The sequence below is a fragment of the Pelobates fuscus genome, chromosome 5, assembly GCF_036172605.1.
Source record: "Pelobates fuscus isolate aPelFus1 chromosome 5, aPelFus1.pri, whole genome shotgun sequence".
NCBI lineage: Eukaryota > Metazoa > Chordata > Amphibia > Anura > Pelobatidae > Pelobates > Pelobates fuscus.
The window spans coordinates 291,617,662-291,635,680 of record NC_086321.1 but is presented as its reverse complement, the minus strand read 5'-3'; the positions used below and the strand labels follow the sequence as shown (position 1 = coordinate 291,635,680).

Sequence of the window (18,019 nt, the reverse complement as noted above, 5' to 3'; positions counted from 1 at the left end):
GATCTATTGGAGAGTCGTGGAAGGAGTGCCAGTAACAGACCACGGAGGGAGCTGATAGCTGACCTGCTGGAGCTAGACGAAATGGATAGATCCATGGAAGTAACTGAGCCCCTTGCGCCTGTCAGCGAGGAGGAGGAAATTACCAATATTGTCCAGAGGAGATTGGCCATGTATCCAGCAACATCAGTGGAACTGATCGAGCGTCTGTTCCTGGAAGTAAGAACAGAAATTCGGGAGAAAAGGGGACACGAAATTGAACTGGAAAGGACAAGACAACCCGTTCCACAGACAGTTCATACTCCCCCTCAGACTACCGCAGCAAAGAAGGTACCTTTTACTGCATTTAAAGCCTTTGTTGAGAATGAAGAGGAAATTGATGGGTATTTGGCAGATTTTGAGCGACAGTGCTCACTACATCATGTACCCCCGGAGCAATGGGTCACTATTTTGTCCGGGAAATTGTCGGGCAAAGCAAATGAGGCCTTTCGAGCTCTCACCCCAGAGGACATCTTACAGAGGATACCTGCAGGACTGCGTAAGGGACCGGCACCCCAACAACCTAAGCGAGGCGGCTCGGCTGGCAGACGAATTCGCCGAAACTAGGAGAGTGAGCCAGGGTACCCCAAGGCCAGCTAACAAAGTGGAACCTCGTACCCCAGCTGTCACCCCTCGCCCGGAGTTCCGTGCTCCCATACCCCCAGGGCCATCTCGTCCTCAGGGGTCCAACAACTACCCCCGGGACTCGTCTAGAGTGACTATTCACCGGTGCAACAACCCTGGACATATTGCCCGTTACTGCCCTTTGGGGTCGGCCACTAATAATTTGAGGCGCACCCCGCCAACTGCAGAGAACAACGCCCCACGTACCTCTGCTGCCCACCGCCTAGAGACCGAGATGGACCCAGAGGAATGCTTGGGCATCTTATATGAGGTGGACCCGATACAAGCCGCATCCCCAGATAACCATCAGCATCATCGTCAGGAGGTACGAGTAAATGGACAAGTAGCTCAAGGCTTGAGAGACACCGGAGCTACCATTACATTGATGCAACGACATTTGGTGAAACCAGAGCATCTGTCCAAACACACAGTTGCTGTACGTGTAGGAGGAGCTGTATTTCGTTTACCCACAGCCCGGGTGCACCTGGACTGGGGGGTCGGGAAAGACCACTGTGGGCATCATGGACAACCTGCCTGCTGAAGTCGTATTGGGCAACGATATTGGCCCCCTGGCTTCGGCCTACTTGCCCACCACAGATGCAGCTTGCCCCGTGACCACCCGGGCCTAGAGCCGTCTCACAGATGACCCCACAACAGGACGGAAGACCCAGGTAAGCCAAAAACAGACCCTTAAATCCCCTACGATAGAGAGACCTCTAGCTTGGGTCACCCCAGAGGAGTTTGGGAGGGAAACCAGAGAGGACCCAACCCTCCAAAAATACCGTAGATATAGCTGACAGTGGGGGGGGGATGAGCGGGAACGCTTTGTATGGGATAACGACCGATTATATAGACTGACCGAAGGTAGGAAGAGAGGCTGTGCCCCTTCACAGAAGCGCCAACTAGTGGTACCCAGAAAGTACCGGTTGGAACTTCTCCGAATTGGCCATGATATCCCCTTGGCAGGACATTTGGGGGGTAACCGCACCGCCTACCGGATCACCCAGACCTTCTTTTGGCCGGGGATCTCAAAAGATGAGCGGCGCTACTGCAGTATGTGCGACATATGCCAACGAGTAGGGAAGAGAGGGGATCATCCTAAAGCTCGACTGTCACCTATGCCCGTAATCGAGGAACCATTTAGTAGGGTGGCAGTCGACCTGGTAGGACCCCTACCTAACCCCAGTCCATCCGGTAAGAAATATATCCTTACCGTGGTGGAATACGCTACCCGCTACCCGGAAGCCGTCGCTCTGACGAATATCCAGGCTGACACTGTCGCCAGTGCTCTAGTTGGGATATTCACCAGAGTGGGATTCCCACAAGAAATATTGTCTGACAGAGGGACCCAGTTTACCACAGACCTAACCCAACAGTTATGGAAGGTCTGCGGTATTAAGAACCTCCTCAGCTCGCCATACCACCTCCAGTCTCTGTGAACGCTTTAATGGTACCCTGAAGCAGTTACTGCGGACCTTTACAGCGGAATACAGAGACTGGGAGCGATTCTTGCCGCACCTCTTGTTTGCATACCGAGAGGTGCCGCAGGAATCGACTGGGTTCTCTCCGTTCGAACTGCTCTATGGAGCACTGGGAAGGAGAGATGGAACACGAGGGGGTCCCCATTGTGCCATATGTTCTGGAGATGCTGGACCGCATGGAGCAGTTAGCTCGGATGGCACGAGACCATCTCCATGCGGCCCAGGGTCGACAGAAATGTTGGTACGATCGGGGTGCCCGCCAAAGAACATTCCAGGTGGGACAGAAGGTTCTGGTGCTTAGACCGGTAAAAGTGAATAAGCTCCAGACCTCTTGGCAGGGCCCTTACAAAGTAGTAGCACAAGTCTGCGACACTACTTATGTGATTGCCAGCAGCAAGGATGAAAGGATTCAGAAATCCTTCCATCTAATCTATTGAAAGAGTATCAAGAGAGGCCAGAGGATATTGCCGCTATATGTATTCCTGCTACAGAGGACCCCGATAGCCTACCCATCCCAGACTTTTTAGCACCCACAGGACCCCTTAGCTTGCTTAATACGGTGCAACTAGGGGAGCGCTTAAACCCAGCAGAAAAGGGTCAGCTCAGGCAGTTAATAACAGAAAAGAGATTAACGTTCTCCCAGGAACCAGGATACACCATGCTAGCGACCCATTACGTAGAAACCCCAGGACAAACCCCTCTTAGACAGACCCCGTACAGAATCCCTGAAGCAGTCAAGGAGGAAATGAGAAAAGAAATACAGGAGATGTTGAGACTAGGGGTCATAGAGCCATCCGACAGCCCCTGGGCTTCACCAGTAGTCCTAGTGCCCAAAAAGGACGGAGCTACCAGATTTTGTGTAGACTATAGGCGACTCAATGACCGTACAGTGACAGATGCATACCCCATGCCCAGACTGGATGAACTATTAGACCGCATTGCCAGAGGGCGATATCTGACCACCATTGATCTATGCAAGGGGTACTGGCAGATTCCCCTGGCCAAGGAGGCTATCCCCAAGTCGGCATTTGTCACCCCGTTTGGCTTGTACCAATTTAAGGTCATGCCATTCGGGATGAAAAACGCCCCAGCTACATTTCAGCGCTTGGTAGATGGGCTCCTTGATGGCTTCCAGGACTTCGCTTGCGCGTACCTGGACGACATTGCAATCTATAGCGAAACGTGGGGAGAACACTTGAGGCATGTAGAGGCCGTACTGGATCAGATTCGGGCAGCGGGCTCTGACTCTGAAGCCAGAAAAGTGTAACTTCGGCATGGCCGAAGTCCAGTACTTGAAGCACAGGGTGGGGTGTGGGAAGCAGCGCCCAGAACCAGCTAAGGTTGAGGCTGTAGCCAACTGGCTCACACCCCACACCAAGACTCAAGTATTGGCGTTCTTTTCTCATTTCCTCTTTATAAGGAAGTTAAGTGAATAAAAGTTCAGTTCTTCTTGACCCTTCAAAACTTAGCCTCGTCTCGTTCTTGGAAGGGGATTTTATTTCATTATTACTTTGCCTTTTTACAGCTGAACCTGACTCTCCCCCTGGATCTTGTGGATGGGATTATACCAGTTCTATTACTACACAGCGACTTGCCGGGGAAAAGGACGTCTCCAACGGCTGATACCCTCTCACTACCAGGGTAGCCGTTTCAAGTACATACTTGTCTGACATTAAAAGATAAGCATTTGAATAAAGACGGGACAGGAACATCCAGAGGTCAAGCAAGGCCGCACATCCTTTAGAAGGAAGACCTTGGTACAAAATACATCTGCCAAAGTCAGCATAATTATTTCAAACATTATTTTAAAGCATACAAAGCAAAAAGAGTTTAACAGTTTCATATCCTTTCAGTCAGCAATAATGATTATAAACCTTATCTAAGCATAAAATACATATGAACAAGAAAAGTTAACTACTTCATATTCCTACAGTCGACACTGCATCCAAAAACGACCGACAATTAATTCCCTCTCCCTATGTTACAATGCACTCAACAATGTAGACAGCTCCAAAAAGCACCCATACATGCTGCTGTGGGAACGAGACCTCAATGGGACATTCCCTCTCCCCCTTTGGCTACAGGCCCTCAAAACCACTCATACCTTCTCTCACAACCTTTCCCACTGGGAGGCATATTGCAAAATCCCTTCCAGACTAGCCCAGATGTACCGGACTACACCACAGACATGCTGGAGATGCGGGGAACAGGAGGGCACACTACTACACATGTTCTGGGACTGCCCCAAATTGACACGATACTAGCAACAAGTGAGCACTCTGATTACTGAAACCACTTCAGTAAGTGTCCCACACCACCCGGAATGCTTTCTCCTACATATCTCTCCAGAACTACTAACATCGCCACATAAGGTCGTTATAAGCCAACTCCTGCTGGCAGCCAAGACCAGCATAGCCAGCCATTGGAAAAGGCCAGAGCCCCCCACCCTAAAGAAAGTGAGGGATAGGATACACTCGACTCACGACTATGAACGTATGGCGTATAGATGAAAGGGCAGGAACATAAATACACCCTACTATGGGAGAGCTGGGCGCAACTGTCTTCCCCAGGGGAAGTAGACATATTGTCATCTGATGTATAGAAAAGGCCAGATAACGGCGCTTAGACGCGAGAGAATATACGCCTATCAGGCGTACCCAACTTATCCAACTTGTTTAAGATAATTGTGACCATGCCAACTGTGATCTACCATATGTTTATTGCCTGACATATGTGATGTAAATGTACATAACGCAATGTGAATCGCACAAATGTTCATTGATGATGCACTGTTCCCCCCTCCCATTTTCCTTTCTGTATCCCCATTTAAACCCACATTTTACTTGAAAACCCGTATATTACCTGAAAATCTCAATAAAAACGAGATATTGAGAAAAAAAATGTTTTCATGCCTACCTTAACTTTCTTTTCATGATCAATCACCGTGGTAGCATTACGTTTTCACAATTCATCTATGGGAGTTGTGGAGCTAGTTAACACACCGAGTGGCCAGTTCTATTATTATAATGTATTTATTTTTTTCTGCTGTGATGAGGGGAACTTCCCAATAGTTAATGCACCCATTGTTTTAATTAGGAAAAGAAAACTACGGTAAGTACAAAAAAAATTTCCATTAGGTTATACATGTTCCTACAATAATTGTTGCTGTTTGTTTTTAAAGATTCACACAGTATTTTTCTATATATATATATATATATTATTTTTTTAAATTTTATTTATTTATTTATAAAGTAAGACAAAATATTATACAGATCCATATATGGGCTTTCATAATTACACACATAAATATACATTTTTATGTTTCTTCATCTTTTACGTCATCATCTTTTGGTGGCACTATAGATTCCAAGCATGTTTTAATGTTAGAGATTGGGGGAAAGCGTCACATGGTTATTCAATAAGCAAGTAAAGTCATTGAAAGAAATATAAAATATTAGGCCAAAATAGCCAAACTTAGTTAAAGAATTTTGATTGGCTATTACAAATGTTATGAATAACCGTGTTAATACCATTTAGGTAAAAACATGTTAAGTGTTAGTGTTCTCTTCCCATATGCTTGTTGAGTCTATTTTTGTATTACTCACCAATAAATATGTGATCTTTGGAAAAAAACTAGAGTTCTGGGTCTAGTATCTTCTCTGTGATAGCTCTCATTCCGTTTATTGCACATAAAACACATTTGCCATGTTGAAATGTCAAAGTCAAATGTATTTTTAGTTAATAGTTTCATGAACTGGAAAGTAGCAGCTGGGAGTGGTGGTGATGTTTGTTGGTGTATTCCGGTGCCATATTTCTTCTTATTAAATAATTACAGAGTCCAGAAACCTTTACACAGTCCAGAAACATTTTCTTGTCCATTGTCCATTAAAACAATTCCGACATTAATGCAGTTCTATATTACCCCGCAATATACATACTTCTGCATATAACATTTTATTTTGGTACTTTTGAAAGTCTGTTGTGTATTTATGTTTTATTTATTTGATGTTTTATTTATTTATTCTCAGAGATCTTCATTCAGGTCACCCATTGCCACGCAGATAGATGTCTTCTTCTCAAGAAAGCAGTTTTTGCCTGCAGTCTTTTTACTGGCAGGTAATTTGTGAAATATCTGCCACAGCATTATAACACTGCTTTATGTGCTCTTATACCATCACAAAGTGATAGAAACATACACTCAGTAAAGTATCAAAGCACTGAGTGGGAGTGGGTGTGGGAAGTAGAATAGCTAGTAGGTAGAACTTCCTTGAAGGTTTTGAGTGATGTGACTGACCGTCTAGGGCTCTTTCGAAATTGATGTATCACCTTTTCACGGAATTCTTCTGACACATAATAATATACAAAGGGATCCACACAGCTGTTAATAGAGCTGATTGCCAAGCAGACCATGTAAACTGCATAGAGGTCACCATAAGAATGAAGGCAATGCTCAGAGTAATGCAACAAAAGTACCAAGTTACTGGGCGTCAAGAAGACAATCACAATGATCAGAACTAATGCACTCAACTTGACAGCATAGGCATATTTGTCTCCACTTAGAATCAGGGCGTGGATTACAGAAGCATAGCAGAAAACAATAATGCACAGTGGAAGAAGAAAACCCATAACAATGAGGCACATGAAATAATAAAACAAATACTCTGCCTGCTCTTGTCTAGGAAGGACATCATGGCACACAGTAAGCTTAGTCTGTGCCAGTGGATAGGACTGGCGAATGGTTGCCAAGGGTAAAGTAGACAAAATTGCGATGATCCAAGAGGTGAAGCACATGCCAATAGCAAATGTTTTGCTTCTAAATGTCCTGGAAAAGAAAGGGTGGACCACTGCCAAGTAACGATCCACGCTGATGCTCATGAGAAGTAATATTGAGCAGTACATGTTGCCATAGAAAAAAGTAGTTAAGGACCTGCACATTACTTCTCCAAATATCCAGTTATTACCTAAAAAGTAGTATGATATTTTAAAAGGCAGAACAAGGATTAGAAGTAGATCTGCAGCTGCCAGGTTCATCAAAAATATTGTGGAGGTCATCCTCTTCACTTTGGTTGCCAAGATCCAGAGTGCAAGAGCATTAGAAGGCAAACCCACCAAGAATACAATTGTGTAGATTGAAGGAATAATCATCACAGTGATGAAGCTTCTTAGGTGCTCCCTGGATGAGGAGGAGATGGCCAGCAGTGTTTGGTTCTCCATGAAGACTATGTCTCCTGGAATGGATCGTGGGCACAGGATGTTGTCAGATGCTTCTGTCTCATTAGATTGGTCTTCATTGGAATACTCTGTAAGAAAATGTAATAGAATGACATAGACACCATCAATAGGAAACATGTTTTATTAAACATGACTGAAATGTAAACAACCAGTGTTTTTTACATTGAATGGTATAACTTCCTCCTATACACCTTTGGTTATCATTCTCTTGTCAATGACCACAGTAAGTAGTTCATGAGATGTCTGCATTCACAGTTCATTGCACTTGGTTCAAGATAGATAAGCTCTGAAGGAGAAAGGAGGAGAGACAATAATCTTTGATTTCTTACAAATTTCCACACTATTGCGCAGGATGTGACATTATAGTGTTCTTCATTTTTTATTGTTTTATTTATTTACTTGAAAAGCTTTACAAAGACCCATTTTTGGGTCAAAACATTGCAGTGTTTATATTCCAATAATCGTGTCTGAAACTATAGGAGTGCATGGGTCTCTTCTCTGTTACTGGTGTGTATATATAATTATATATATATATATGTATATATATATATATATATATATATATATATAAATGACAATCACCATCTCCTATCTATACTTGGAGATTCATTTTGTTATGAACTGCAATTTGTCTGAATATCGGCCAATCAGGTGAATGGTCAAATTCCTAAACTCCAAGCCAAATGTAGCCGAATCACCTATGGTGCCACAAAAAGAGATGAACGATGGCAAGGGACAGTTTCTAAATGCTGATTGTATTCACCAATCAAGTGATAGATAGAGGGACAACAAGAGGAGTTGTAAAAAAATCTTTATATTTATTTAATGCATATATAATATATAAATATAGATTTTTTTTACTGCTTCTCCCTCTATTGGTTACTTTTTCTCTCTTGATCTGCTAGCCTAAAGGTGGGGAAAAGTGCCAATTAGTGCGCTCTAAAATATATACACAGTATTGTATTTTTTATAAACAAATAAGAGAGCGCAAAAAATTAAGTAAATAAATGGATACACAAGTGCACTTGGGCACTCTACAGCATATAAAGGGAAGCAGCCTAGATACTATTAAAACCTTCCCAAGTTTTAAAATTATGAACAAAGAATTTAAACGAAATTAGTATCGGCGCTTAGTAGATAATCCCTTATGTTTTTAAAAATATATAGGGAAAAAGGAAACAATATCACAATATAATAATCAGTTCTTGAACTGTTACAATTCCCTATACAGTCTGGACATACCCTTCTAAAACACTAACCTTGGAACTTTTACTTTTGAAACTGATTATTTTATTTTGATATTTTTGCTTTTTCCTTATATATATATATATTTTTTTTTAAATAAGTGATTATCTACTAAGCGCCGATACTAATTTTGTTTAAATTATATACATATTATGTTTGTCTCATTCATTTTTCTTTATCTTTCTTTGTTAATTAAATTTGGCAGAGCCGAACTGCCATACGGCCGAAACTCAGGTTTGCCAAAAAAAAAAATATATATATTTTTTGGAGAAGCATTTGGGTGAAATACATTGTATTTTGTCATTTCTCATCTCAGCCTATGGCCAAAAGGGAGCTAAGCTTTGTACCTGCATTGGTTCAATTTTACAGATTGGCTGCTGCTATATACTGCTTGTGTTGCAATCTAAAGGATTTGATAAAAATGCAAGTGCCCGGTGGGCCGTGATGGCCATGGGCCGAGGCCGACAGGGGAGATCAAAGGATCTCCCCGGCTGGCCCCTTTAGGGCTGGTGCTGCCTGACCTCAGGCCCACAGAGGGAGTTCTGTGCGGTGGGGAGATCAAAGATCTCTCTCACCAGCCTGCACACTGAGGCACAGGCAGGCCCTGTGCACATGGTCTATACCTGTCAAAGGGTGTAGACCAGATACTTCTTCCACTGGACCACCAGGGAAAATAATTGCTCCCCAGCATCCTCTCCTGGCAAGGATCAAGGTAAGGAAGAAGGATGGGGAGTATGTAAGTTGTTTTTATTTGTTTTCTGCCCCATGTCCCCCTTCATCACCCAGCTGTCCCTGCCCCTCCCTCTTTTTTTTTTTTGATTTGTTATTATTTTTTTGAGTTTTATAACATTATAAATATAAAATACGATAATCGGGAGAGATACAGAACAACCAATATCCCTTCTCGAATAAGACACATACAGAGATGGTACATTACATCCATTAAAATTTCAAATATATCTTTACTAATGCATGAAGATTTAGTATGGATAGTCATATTATATAGATATCACGGTCCCACAAGAGTCTATACCACACAGATAGGACAGACAATACAAAACAATAACTGGTCCAGGAAGAAAAAAAAAATATTGCTAGGGTTTATATTAAGATATATGGTCAAGGAGCCCTCGCCTCAGTGCAGCCCTCTAATCCTGTCAATAAGGTTAGAGTATAACGTCATATTATTAGCATTAATATGATCGTTCATGAGGGTCAGCCTTTTTTCCATCTCAAGTTGGTATAATAATTGGGCTTTAACTTTAAAGTCTCTAGTAGGGATCTCCGTACTTTTCCAAAGTCTAGCGATTAAGATTTTAGTCGCCATTAAACAATGTATAATACCAATACCCAAATTGTTTTTTATTTCTGTACCAAAAAGATGAAGAAGAACAATTTCAGCTTTATGTTCTAAGCGTAAACCACGAATCCTATATATAAGGTCAAAAGTAATATTCCAAAGGGGCTTAATTCTAGAACAGGCCCACCAGATATGGAGCATAGAGCCATCTGGGTGAAAACTTCGCCAACAATTTGGTGGGTTGGTATTGGATATTTTAGCAAGTCTAGTTGGAACCAGATACCATCTATACAGGACTTTGGTGAAAGTTTCTAGAATATTCAGACAGTGAATGGCTTTTTTAGTCCTCATAAAGGATTTACACCAGTTATTGAATGGGATCGGTATTGCTAGATCGATTTCCCATTTAGTTAGAGCTTTGGGAATATCTGGAGACCCCTTAAGTTTTATTAACTCTGTCGCAAGAGAGAACACCTTTTTTGCTCTAGAACTGGAGAATATTTTTTTAAACAGTTTACCCATACGGCCATCTAACCTGAGTATGTTATCTTTAAGAAAACTCTTGATACAGAGATAATTAAATATTTCTCTAGAAGGTAAATCCAATAAAGTTTTAAGAACTTCAAAGCTTTTCAATTGATGGTTGTTGTAGAGATATTTTATCTTATAATTAAGGTTTTTATGCCAGTTTATCAAGTTAATATCTAACATATAATGATCCAAAGAGCTTAAACTAAGGTTCTCGTAAAGAAAGAGATTACAGGGAGGGGGGAGAGAAGATTACAGGGAAGGAGGGGGGGAGAAGATTACAGGGAAGGAGGGGAGAAGATTACAGGGAAGGAGGGGGGGAGAAGATTGGAGGGAGGGGGGAGAGAAGATTACAGGAAAGGAGGGGGGGAGAGAAGATTGAAGGGATGGGGGAGAGAAGATTACAGGGAAGGAGGGGGGAGAGAAGATTACAGGGAAGGAAGGGGGAGAGAAGATTACAGGGAAGGAGGGGAGAAGATTACAGGGAACAAGGGGGAGAGAAGATTACAGGGAGGGAGGGGGAGTGGAGAAGATTACGGGGAGGGGGAGAAGATTACAGGGAGGGAGGGGGGAGTGGAGAATATCGGAGGGAGGGGGGAGAAGAAGAGAAGATTACAGGGAGGGGGGAGATTACAGGGGGGGAGAAGAAGAGAAGATTACTGGGATGGGGGGAAGAGAAGATTACAAGGAGGGAAGGGGGGAGAAGAAGAGAAGATTACAGGGGGGGAGAAGAAAAGGAGACCATTAAGGGAGGTGGGTGGGAGAGCAGAGACCACTAAGGGGCAGGGGAGATCTCTAAGGGATGGAAGGGAGAGCTCTATAGGACAGGGGACATGACAGGGAGCTCTTTCACACTACGCACACACACACACAATGCATCCCTATACACACAGAAACACAACATGCTTCCCTTACACACAGAGAGACACACAATGCATCCATTACACACACACACAATCCATTACACACACACACAATGCAACCCTTACACATAAAGACAATGCATCCTTTGCACATATACACAGAAACACACAATGCATCCCTTACACACACATGCAAACACACACTGCTTCTCTTACACACACACAGAAACACAATGCATCTCTTACACACACTTAACGCATCCCTTACATACACAGAAACACACTTTGCATCCCTTACACACACATGCAAACACACACTGCTTCTTTTACACACACACAGAAACACAATGCATCTCTTACACACACTTAACGCATCCCTTACATACACAGAAACACACTTTGCATCCCTTATGCATACAAACACCGATTCACACAATGCATCCCTTACACACAACAAGAAACACACAATACATCCCTTGTACACAAACACACACGGCTTTCTATCCCTTACACAAAAACACACTGCTTCCACTAAACACAAACACACTGCATCACCTACACAAACTTGTATCCCTATACACTACATTCCATAAGCACACACATTAGATCCTCTACAGTAACACATAACACATCCCCTACACACTCCACTCCCTGTGAGCGAACTCATGGGTGGAACATGTAGGTGGACTTATGGGTGGGCCTTATGGGCATACTCACCGTCAGGTCCTGGGGCCCAGAACTTGAGCTGTGTAAGGGGCCCCAAAAAATGGAGCTGCTTCCCGTTCTTCCAGAACATTGCATTTTGTGACCACAGTTACAAACAGCCTCCAGAGATCCTGTTCTACACCAGACCAGTGGAGCCAGACTGCAGCTAGAGCCCATCATCATCCTCATCTGATTGTAAGTAGGCAATCTAGTATATTATTAGTGACACTAATCTGTAATTGACCTCACATTAAAGGGACACTATAGTCCTCAGAACCACTGCAGCTTAATAAAGTGGTTCTGGTGTCTATAGTTTGTTCTTGCAGGCTTTTAAATGTAAACACACACTGTGTGCAGCACTGGCATTAGTTCATATGGCAGATCATGTGGGTGGGGCATTGCGATGTCACTGAGGGGGTGAGTGGGAGGGGGGGGGGGCTGCAAATCTTTATTTTGCCTAGGGCGGCAAAAATCCTTGCACCGGCCCTGCTCTCACCCAGCAGTCTCTCTCATATCCTGGGCCGCCATCAGGGCATGACAACCATAACAGTTGTCATGGGCCCGGCGGTCCTGGGGGGCCCGAACTACTCTGTAGTAGGAGCCCCACATTGCTTATGTGCACATACAGAGCGTTACCGTTACGAGTTACCATGGCAACGCTCCGCACAGCACGCAGGCCTGTCTCGCGAGAGTTAGTCAGAGAGGAGCTGGAAAGGAAGACAGTGTGTGCTGCCCCCTCTTCAATGTACCTCGTCTGGCTCCCTCCACCATGCCACCGGCACGGTAAGAACCAGGGAGGGGGGAATAAAATTGAAATTAACACAAATAGATAAAAAAAAATACTCCCCACTGCCCTATTTTACACACACAATGCATCCTTACAAGCAAACACTCTGCACTACACACACACACTACATTCACTAAACACACTTTGCTCTACACACACACACTACATTCACTATACACACTTTGCACTAGACATACTCACACTACATTCACTATACACTCTCTGCACTCACTACAAACACTACATTCACTAAACACACTCTGCACTACACACACACACTACATTCACTAAACACACTTTGCACTACACACACACACACACTACATTCACTAAACACACTTTGCACTACACACACACACACTACATTCACTAAACACACTTTGCACTACACACACACACACTACATTCACTATACACACGTTGCACTCACTACACACTACATTCACTAAACACACACACACACTGCATTCACTATACACACGTTGCACTCACTACGTTGCACTCATTACAAACACACTACATTTACTAAACACACTTTGCACTCACTACACACACACTACGTTCACTACAAACACACTACATGCTCTATACACACTACATTCACTATACACACTACATCCACTACAAAAACACACACTCTGCATTCACTATACACACCTACATTCACTACACACACACTCCGCATCTAATGCATGCATACAAACATTACATACATTACACAAAACAGACAAACTACATCGACTATTCACACTGCATCCATAACACACATACTATATCCACTATACACACTGCATACATGACACACATACTACATCCACTACACACATTCTACATCCACTATACACACTGCGTCCATGACACACATTCTACATCCACTATACACACACACACACACTTCATCCTTGTGGGCGGACTCGGGGCTGGCCCCGGGGGCCCAGATCCTGAGCTGTGTCAGGGGCCCTAAAATTTCTGATGGCAGCCCTGCCCTGTATCCCCTGTCTCCACCTCTCACCCAGCAGCCCGTGCCCCCTCACCTCTTACCCAGCAGCCACTGCCCCACCTCTCAACCAGCAGCCACTGTCCCCACCTATCACCTACCAGCCACTGTCCCTACCTCTCACCCAGCAGCCACTGTCCTCACCTCTTACCCAGCAGCCACTGTCCCCACCTCACCCAGCAGCCCAATGTCCCCCCTCTCACACAGCAGCCCCATGTCCCCTCTCACACCCTGCGGCCCCTTTCTCCCTCACATCCAGAAGCCCCATGACACCATCTCTCACCCTGCAGCCCCATATCCCCTTCCCACACCCTGCAGCCCCATGTCCCTTCTGAACATCCTGCAGCCCCATGTCCCCTCTCACACAATGCAGCCCCATGTCCCCTTCTCACACCCTGCAGCCCCATGTCCCCTCTCACATCATTCAGCCCCATGTCCCTTCTCACACCATGCAGCCCCATGTCCATTCTCACACTCTGCAGCCCCACTTCCACACTCTACATCTCTTATTCCACCCTCAAACAACAACCCCTATTGTCTACCCCTCACAAACACATCGCCTATCAGCCCCCCCGCTACACGCGGACTGCCCTGAGGGGTATTAAACAAATGTGCCCACTTTGGAGAGGCATGAATGTCATTGGTGATGACACAGCATGCACCCTCTTGGGCCACTGTAGCGGAGTAGTAGTATTATCCATGGTATCTCAGCTGGCAGACAGAATAGAGCAGGTACAAAGCAGGCAAAATCCAGGTAGCGTAGTTACAATCCCTTTCTCCCAAGAACTAGACGACACATAGCTTGGAGGTCAACTGAGGTTTTTAATCACAGGCACAGTATTTATGTGGTTACAATTGTAAGGGGTTTCCCGAGTCACAATGCAGGGTTTGTCCAGTAGGGGACTACATGGGGGACTGAGTTTTACAGCCACAATACCCATCATACACTGCTGTACCAAGGAGATAATTAACCCAGGGTGCATTGCTAAAATGATTATCCCTTGGTACAGAGAAATACAGTTTTTACATTAAAATCCATAACCGACATAATATTCCTGCTAGGCAGCTATTATTTATATTTATTACATAGCTGGGGCCTGGGCGCACAGTCAAGGGAACTTGCGCTCAGATCCCAGCAGAAATAACCGAACGTGGTTCATTTTCCCGTATCAGAACCACTTAGTTTAAACGATTGTATGAACTGAGGGAATAAAAGTCCTGAAAACGGAAAACTCCCGAACGGCTCGGAAGTCCAGCGGGGTTTGTGTTGCCGAGTAGCCGAATTTAGTTCCAGGCACTCGACGACAAAACCCCGCTGGCTTTCCGCAAACAAAGATGGCCGCCGCCTCGTGTACGGTACACGAATGGGGGCCACCCGCAACAGACCGCAATTAACACAGATACATTGTTGCTATGGGTGGTCTCCCATTCGGTACTTTGCTTATTCCACGAACAATGCGGTGATTCACTTTTCGTGGATAATCAGACTGAACACTAGCGGTATTCGTGTGTTGTAACACACGAATGACGCATACCTTACACAATACGGTTAACAGCAAAAAGCAATATACAGTTCGGTGAAATATACAGTTCGGTTCTATAAGTGGCTAGATTTGCCACAGCCACACCCCTCCGAGGGCTGCTCTCCCTTTAAATGCCCGGGCTGAATTTTTGTCCCAGTCGGCCCTGTCTGAGACATTCTTCTTAGATCTGGGAGCGCTCTCATGTGAAAAAACATCTGTAAAATTATCATATATAGGAATTTCACAAATGACTGTGACATGCTCCAGCGTAATAACTCCCACCGTACTGGATGTTTAAAGGGACACTATAGTCACCTGAACAACTTTAGCTTAATGAAGCAGTTTTGGTGTATAGAGCATGCCCCTGCAGCCTCACTGCTCAATCCTCTGCCATTTAGGAGTTAAATCCCTTTGTTTATGAACCCTAGTCACACCTCCCTGCATGTGACTTGCACAGCCTTCCTTAAACACTTCCTGTAAAGAGAGCCCTATTTAGGCTTTCTTTATTGCAAGTTCTGTTTAGTTAAGATTGTCTTATCCCCTGCTATGTTAATAGCTTGCTAGACCCTGCAATAAACTCCTGTATGTGATTAACCCCTTAAGGACACATGACATGTGTGACATGTCATGATTCCCTTTTATTCCAGAAGTTTGGTCCTTAAGGGGTTAAAGTTCAATTTAGAGATTCAGATACAATTATTTAAGGTAAATTACATCTGTTTGAAAGTGAAACCAGTTTTTCTTTCATGCAGGCTCTGTCAATCATAGCCCGGGGAGGTGTGGCTAGGGCTGCATAAACAGAAACAAAGTGATTTAACTCCTAAATGACAGTGAATTGAGCAGTGAAATTGCAGGGGAATGATCTATACACTAAAACTGCTTTATTTAGCTAAAGTAATTTAGGTGACTATAGTGTTCCTTTAATTAAAAAAAGATATAGCTACATACATCGCTATCAAACCATTGCAGTGTTCCACCCTTTTCCATACATAACTTTCTAAAACAAGTTTCTCTCACTGACCATTATCCTTATCTAGCAGTTCTTTAACCCCTTAAGGACACATGACATGTGTGACATGTCATGATTCCCTTTTATTCCAGAAGTTTGGTCCTTAAGGGGTTAAGTGTACAATCATATACAGACAATAAACCAGTTTCTCTACTTATCTATTGGCAGCAAATCAGCTGTATGGGTCATTTGGTAACATAATAATAATGCACATTGCATGTAGCCATACAATAACAGTTATTGCATGTAGCCATACAATAACATTGAGAATGCTTTCCTATGGACTGGCTGAATGCGCGTGCGGCTCTTGCCGCGAATGCGCATTCAGCCGATGACAGGGAAAGGAGGAAGAGAGTCTCCAGCACAGAGGGAGCCCGGCGCTGGAGAAAGGTGAGTGTTTAACCCCTTCCTCTCCATCCAGCCCGGTGGGAGTGGGACCCTGAGGGTGGGGGGACCCTCAGGGCACTATAGTGCCAGGAAAACAAGTGTTTTTGTGGCACTATAGTGGTCCTTTAACATGGCCAATTGTAAAGATACAACTAAAGGGAATCAAAGAGGAATTTGAGGACTGTATCCTGCCTTTACTCCAAATCTTACACGGATTCTAAGGGGTGTACTGGCTTTCACTGGCAAAACTGTGAGCTTTCATTGTCAGACAGGGAACATTTAGACCAATAAAAACTATATGGAAAAGGCCTCTAACACAACCAAGAAGGTGCCAATTTTTCATCTAAGCCAATGGTTTGTAACCTTTCTTTAATCAGTGACCTAAATTATATACATGATATATTATATATGACATTGATGACCCATTCTTTAAATATACAATTGGCTTAGTGATATAAATATACAATAGTATAAACAAAATTACCATCAATTTAGCAAATTACCTTACTTTGGCTTTTTCCATTCTCAAAGGGATGCCCGGGGCCTGACGAACATAATGTGTCTGACTGAGTCATTGTAGACCCACCTACATAATCCTGGGATCCAATTTTGGGTCAGAACCAGAGATTATGAAATAGTTCATAACTCACAACAACTCACTTTTTGTTGAATAAACCCATTAGCTGCACACGATTAGATCCTAAAGCAGGGGTAGGAAACCTTTGGCACTCCAAATGTTGCGGACTACGTCTCCCACAATGCCAGCCATAACGCTGGCAAAGAATCAGGAAAGATGTAGTCAAAAACATCTGGAGTGCCAAAGGATTCCTACCCATGTCCTAAAGCATGCATGCTTGCAGTTTCCACTCCGATTTCCAGTGAGTCACTCGGGGTTTAATATACAAAACAGATACAAAAAGTAACATTAGTTAGAATTAGAAATGCTACTTACCATCGTAATCCGAAGCAGATAATGAATTTCCCAAGAGAGTCAGGAACAGCACGAAATTGTAGATTGCCAACATGTAGTGAGGGGATCCCATCATTAAAAATTACAGGGGACTCTGCTTTTCCAGAATTCCACAGTTTATACTACTAGCCTTCCACAAAAGGAAACCAAAGAGGAAATACAGATGGGGGGGTGGGGGGGGAGGGAGAGCTGTCTGTGTGCAGCAGATGTGCAGAGTCATTTAAATTATTAGAGATGTAATGAGGAGGCTCTGCTAAGGGACTTAATGGGGTCATTTCCTCTCTCCTATGACCAAACAGTGACATTTTTTTTCATGGAGCTAAAATTTTTTA

At 43.8% G+C, this 18,019-nt stretch overlaps 1 protein-coding gene across 1 annotated transcript; it reads right to left on the bottom strand.

Moving 5' to 3' along the window:
* Nucleotides 1–5,924: 5,924 nt before the first annotated feature.
* F2RL3 (F2R like thrombin or trypsin receptor 3) lies at nt 5,925–17,790 on the bottom strand. The gene is made up of 2 exons (XM_063457320.1): nt 17,670–17,790; nt 5,925–7,441 (listed from the first exon to the last, which is right to left on the bottom strand). The coding sequence occupies exons 1-2, from the start codon at nt 17,761–17,763 to the stop codon at nt 6,351–6,353; spliced, it is 1,185 nt and encodes a 394-aa protein (XP_063313390.1). The 5' UTR covers nt 17,764–17,790; the 3' UTR covers nt 5,925–6,350.
* Between the last annotated feature and the right edge of the window lie 229 nt (nt 17,791–18,019).

Excerpts from the sequence above, each read along its gene's own strand:
- F2RL3 (XM_063457320.1), bottom strand. The coding sequence starts at position 17,763 with ATGATGGGATCCCCTCACTACATGTTGGCAATCTACAATTTCGTGCTG. Across the intron at positions 7,442-17,669 it reads ATCTGCTTCGGATTACGATG|AGTATTCCAATGAAGACCAA; the intron begins GTAAGTAGCATT and ends ATTTTCTTACAG.